The sequence below is a fragment of the Pundamilia nyererei genome, unplaced genomic scaffold, assembly GCF_000239375.1.
Source record: "Pundamilia nyererei isolate P.nyererei 1_Seehausen unplaced genomic scaffold, PunNye1.0 scaffold00036, whole genome shotgun sequence".
Classification (NCBI taxonomy): Eukaryota; Metazoa; Chordata; class Actinopteri; order Cichliformes; family Cichlidae; genus Pundamilia; species Pundamilia nyererei.
The window spans coordinates 2,685,445-2,691,513 of record NW_005187437.1 but is presented as its reverse complement, the minus strand read 5'-3'; the positions used below and the strand labels follow the sequence as shown (position 1 = coordinate 2,691,513).

The window sequence follows — 6,069 nt, the reverse complement described above, 5'->3', positions numbered from 1 at the left end:
AGAGATGGACCTAGAGAGTTTGAGGCGATGTTTCCCGGTCTTCTTTCCTGATTGGATCGGAGGAAGATGATGTCAGACGACCGCATGCGTCTCGGATTGGAGAGAGCGGAGTAAACAAAGCCGCGAGGAGGAGGAGGAGAGGTCTCCACATCTCCAGACAGTCCGACCGACTCACCGAATCCGACTTTACGCACAGGAGAGGGCGGCCCCGGCGGCTCGTGCTTGTCTGCTCAAGGCTGAAAGTTACACTGACAGTCTCACATTAATGGCTGACGCGCTTTAAAGACTTTGGAAAAGATAAAGGGAAACTTACCATCGCATTCTAATCCGGACCTTGTGCTGTTTTCTTAAGTGCAGAGTGATTCCCTAACTCTTCGCGAAAGTGCTTCTTACTTAGTTTAGAAGGAATCACTCCGTTTTCTCCTGCGTTATTTCTGAGATTTTTCCTTTCTTTTTTGCGTAAATGCGTTTTAATATTTTTTTTAAATCAGTGTAGCTAAGTCAAAGCAGCGTTACACACAGGCTATGCAAGCCTGTTGTTTAGAAAAAAGTCTTAATCTGGCTTTATCGTTGGAGCATTGCCTGATAATTGGAAGTGAAAGAGAATTATAAAGTAAGAAATAGGACGGTAGAAGTCGCCCGGGACAGTCTTTCGGGGGGTGTTTGTGCGAACGCCTGTCTCTGACGTCCAGGTGTCCCGCCGTGCGGTGCGGAGTCTCTATCTCAGGCCGGCAGTGCTGTCATGCTGCCCAAATTCGAGACTGAATCCCTGGGACTCTCTCGATCGTATGGCGAACAGGGGCACATGCCAAGGAACATGCAGGGTAAGAACTGTCATTCATTTGAATCTCGGTAGCCTGCCCGAAGCTTCCACTTCGCTGTCTTCGTGGAGCGTTTTCCGGCTGAGAGTGTACTCACTAAAATGTACATGCTTGTATTCGTTACCTTTTTTTTCTTATAATGAGGAACAGTTACCGATCTGTCATACGCCAATACACGAACGCGTTGATTCCACGAACTTAGCAGGTAATTACTAGGGGGGTTTATTATTATTATTATTATTATTCAACATGATCTCCAAAAGGCTTCGATAATGTTCTTCCACTTCAACTTGGAAGCACTTTTTTTTAAAGTTTGGCCCGCGGTCAAACAGGTACCTACCTGTCATTCACGCTTAGAGCGAGCGGCAGCAGCGCGCAAAAAGCAAGAAACAGAGCAGAGGTATTCTGTCAATGTAACTTTTTCTTGTTTGTTTCTTTTTTTTAATTTCTCTGATTTTAGAATGAAACAGATGACTTTCTCTTAGCAGAATAAGAAATATCTCAAACCTGCTCGTGGTTTTGTTTCTAAAGAAAACTGCTGTGGAAGAGTTGTTGATGTCGAAGCAAAACTGGAGTGTCTGATTAAGATTAAAATATTTGACTAAGGACAGCAAACTTTTACCCGAGAAGAAAATAATTATGAGCTAGTTTATTGATTTTACAAACGGTAAAGAAGAGCTTGGTAATGTGTGCCAACACGTAGTTTCGCAATAGCTTTCTCTCGTAGTACAGCCAAGTTGATTCTACTCTCAAATGAAATACAGCTGCAAAATAAAGTTAAACTAAATCACTACGTTTTAGATGTTGCTTTAATGCTGTAGTGTGAAATCTTTTTTGTAAGCTTTAAACTGTTGTTGTTGGAGGTTTTTATCTCACATTCGAGGAGAACTGCGTAAGGCCTTCAGATGTTCGAAATCGGTGTCATTAAAAAAAAAATGAAGAGCAAATTTTAGGACCCCTGCATTTTTTTTCAGAATGAGCATAATTATTTAAATTCCCAGTGGCATGCCGTAAAAATCTATTTTCTTGATCTTCACAGTAGGCTGCACATTAAGCAGCTACATTTTTGAAGAAATTCTGACCTCAATGGCAAGTTAAACTCATATAACCCTGATCATTTCCAGCATGTCTTTCCACGGCAGTATAACCGACAATCAATTAGCCCGCTCTCGGTTTATAAGACATTGATAACGTATTCTCACTTTAAACAAGGAGTGGCTTGTTTGCCAGCCCTTTTACCTTTTTTCTTATTTTACCCCAACTGTTTGTTTTTTTTTACAGGCAGCTAAAACAAGGAAGCTCCGACTGAAATGAATTTCTTTTAGAATCACGAGGTTTTTTGTTTTGTTTTGTTTTTTTGACAATTGGAGGACGTTGGGGGTTTTTTTGTTTTGTTTTGTTTTGTCTTTTGTTATTTTATGAGCAAGTGGACAGTAAATGATTGACGGTCGGGCCGATGTGTTTCTGGAGGTAATCTGCGCAGACGTTGTATGCATTCACCTGCGTCTGTCAGTTATACAACGAGGTGCTGAAATATATTCAATTTGTCTGTGCATAAAAAAAAACACTATTTGGACTATAATTACAGGCATAATGTGCTGTTAGAGCTCCTTAAAAGGCGAAATTCACTGTACAAAATAATGGAAACACCATAGCAATGACAATTGAAAGAAAGAAAATATTTGGATAGGATCCTGTAAAATAAATATTCATTATTGTCGGCCTCAGGACGGACACCACTCGGATATCTTAATTTATTATTTCCTTTCCACTGCGTCATCACTTCAGAACTGCAACCAGGGCTCGGATAGTGTTTATTTTCTTTTTGAAAAGGCGTCCAAAATGCACCTGCGGTACGTCGTAAGAACAGGCCTTTAAAATCGTGTCCATCTTGCGCTTTAACGCAGAAGAAAGTTCGAAAATCGAGCTTGCTTTGAGTTTCTGTGGAAGGAAATAAAAGAAAAGGGAAAAAACGGAGCTTGGTGGAACTTGTTGCTTCAGCTGGGATACGCTGATCCCAGCAGGGCAACGCGCTAACAAACTAGAAATCATGTCTAATTAATAGGTCTCGGAGAGAGCAGATGAGTGGATTTTGAAGTCGAGCAGTACTAATAGCCCATGTAAAGGCATTGGAAGGCGTAGTTGACAAAATATTTCCACTTTTACAGCCATATCCACTGTGGTTTCCTTTTTGATCCTGCCTGCTTTTTATGATTAGTGCCATAAAGACTTTTGTAACTGTTGTAAAAGTCAGCATGCCCGTTTGCTTGTAGCGCTGTCACACACAGAGACTTATGCAGGTGGGTATTTCTAACAGGGCAAAGAGGGCTAGACACCTCAGAAATAGTCGTACTTGTATGTAGACTATTAAGACCTAAATATTTAAAAAAAAAATTATGCTTTTCCTCCTTTATTTAAAATTACATAATTAGTTATTTCCAGCGTTTGTCATTATTTTCTCTTCAGTATAAATAATGGCTAAAACTCGGTAACCAGGAAAATTATGAATTGAGAACTTTTAAAATGCAGCGCACAGCTCCACATAAAATGTGTGTACCAATATAAAGCAAATAAAATTAAATGGCCTGTAGTACTGTGGCTGATTCTTAAATAGAGAAAAATAATGTTGGTTCAAGTTGGGTTTGGATGGGGGGGGGGTTTCTCCCTCGCCTGCAGAGATAAGGGCTTCTCTGTGTCTTCATTTGTCTGTGGGCGGTAACATTTTCTCCTCCAATCCTTAAGTCTAATATCTCTCGATTTCCCCCAGCGATTTCACGACTCGGATACATATTGCATATGTATGAGGCTCACTTTCATGAGCTTCTTTTTATTATCATTATTATTATTTTGGCTCCTGTCTGAGACGGATGTAGAAGAGCAGAGGAAGAGGGAGTAATAAATGATCGCGTCCTCTCAGCTCTATCCAAAAGCTACTATTCGTCGTTTTTTGCTCCTCAAATGTAACCTTAAAAAAAGTCTTCTAGAACTTTGAAAAATCTCATTAATTTGCCCCGCGCGATTCCGCACCCTCTTTCATCCATGGATGGATGAAAGAGGGCTTTTTTGAAAAAGAGATTCCCCGGTACTGAAATAGACTTCTCTCTGTGTATGTGTCTCCGTGTGTCCTCCTCCAGCCCCTCAGTTAAAAATGATGGACTACTCATATGACGAAGACCTGGACGAGATGTGTCCCGTGTGCGGAGACAAGGTTTCAGGGTATCACTACGGACTTTTGACCTGCGAAAGCTGCAAGGTTGGTGCCCCCAATTCCCTAAATAGAAAACAAATGCTGCACGATTTAAGCAAGAAGTTGCCTATTAACATAAAGTGTGCATGGTACTGTGTGCCTGTGGTGACCTCTGATTAACTGCTTCGATGTATAAAATATTCAAGTGCACTCTTGTCTATCGTTGTGCAGTGTCATGCAATTATATATGTCCAGTTATTTGTATTAGCCTCTGAAGTCCCTGTAGGGCATCAACATGTGTCACTATGAGGCTTACACAGACTAAACTGTGGACTTCATGAGTTTAATGCGCTCTCTGATATTATACTTCCTCTTGTGTCAGCCATTTTCCTAAATACTATGGGCTACCCACTGTGAAGAAAACTGCTTATCTGGATGGTGTCATTTCTGTCCTTCTCTCTCTTTTTTTGCATGCCAAGCATTTAAGCAGATTTTTTTTAAAGAATGATTTGCAACAAGTGTAATATTAGAGCAACATTTCAGCTCCTCACCATTAACACTGCAGGAAAACCAACAGTAAAGAGGCCAGGGGTCAAATATTGTTGTGACAGTTGATCTAACAAACTCTTCCTGTGAGTGTCAGAGGATTTTTGTAAAGTGTGGAACGGCTTGGAAAAGACACTGGAGTTCAAAAGCAGGCAAAGAGTGTTTGCAAATTATTATGTTGGGTTTTTTTTTTTTTGCAACCACCAACCACAGGAGGTGTGCGTGTGTGTGGTGGGGGGGCTTTAACCCACGAAGGAAAGCGTACAATAGAGTTTCTGTTTGCACAGGCTTGCACCCTGCTGTCTAAAACTCTCATCACAAGTTCATTAAGACCTCAACAGCACGACGTTTCCATGTGCAGGCTAATAATGAAGCCACGCAAATCAAACTGTTAAAGCTTAATTTGAGATCTATCAGCAACCTATTTGTCTCCTTCTGCATCTTTCCACTGTTCCCCTCAGCAGAGCAAACAGGCATTTCCCAAGTTTTTCCCCCTCAACTAGTAAAGCTGTCAGCACAAAATTAAGCTAAGACAAATGTCTCTGTGTTAACATTATTCAGTGTAAAATTGCAGCTCCTCAGTAATGATGTGCTAGTGCACATTTCTTGCCTATGTGGTCATTATTCAAAGCAGATGTTATAGATTTTATCCCATATTATGACCTTGAAATGCTAAGCATTTGCTTGAAGGGAGCAGTCAGTGGCATCTCTGCTGCTTTTCAGGCTCAGCGAAGGCTCACGCAGGACAGCCAGTCCACACATTTTCCAGTTTGGCTGAAACACTCTGCCGTGCATGTATGGAAGCACGCACGATGCAGATGAAGAGGTCTTTGATAAAGTGCTGTGTATGCTTGCTGAAACATTAATAATATTGATACTCACCTGAAGCTTGTCATTGATTATCTCTAAAATGAAGGCAGCCTGTCCCGTTAAAAGTATAATCACCGGTACTCGACAGATTCATTTTGACATTAAACACACTCTGTTAGATAGGCAGAGCGATCCATATCCATTGTGTCTCCTGAACAAAGCTGGATAAACAGAGCAGCTACATTGTAGTCTCGGCCTTACGTATACGACATTCTTTTTTTCTTATGCACTATCAGAATAAATAATTTCCTTTAATTTTTCTAATTTTTGTAATTTTGAAGTAATGTCATAATTTTTCTCGAGCCTGCACCACTCTCCTCTTCCACCCTTTGAGCCCCAGGAGCAAAGTTGTGAATAACGCTCGTTATCAGGGTCACATTTTTTTTGAGCTTTGCTTTGGCTTCCATATTTGAGCTGACACACACAGATACACAAATACACAAATACACAACACATACACACACACAGAAAAAGAAAGATTCCCCAACACACACACACACACACACACACACACACACACACACACACACACACACACACACACACACACACAGATTCTTATCCCCAATTGATTTACCACATCCCTAAACCCACCTTTGCACTCAACAAGTGTACATGCAAACACAGACACACATCCCCCTTTAT

At 40.9% G+C, this 6,069-nt stretch overlaps 1 protein-coding gene across 1 annotated transcript in view; it reads left to right on the top strand.

Moving 5' to 3' along the window:
* Positions 1-444: 444 nt before the first annotated feature.
* nr5a2 (nuclear receptor subfamily 5, group A, member 2) overlaps positions 445-6,069 on the top strand; it is a 67,417-nt gene continuing 61,792 nt past the window's right edge. Inside the window, exons 1-2 of the mRNA XM_005730315.2 lie at positions 445-824; positions 3,956-4,074. Coding sequence (XP_005730372.1) covers positions 743-824; positions 3,956-4,074 — 201 coding nt within the window. The 5' untranslated portion in view covers positions 445-742. The remainder of the gene's footprint in view (positions 825-3,955; positions 4,075-6,069) is intronic.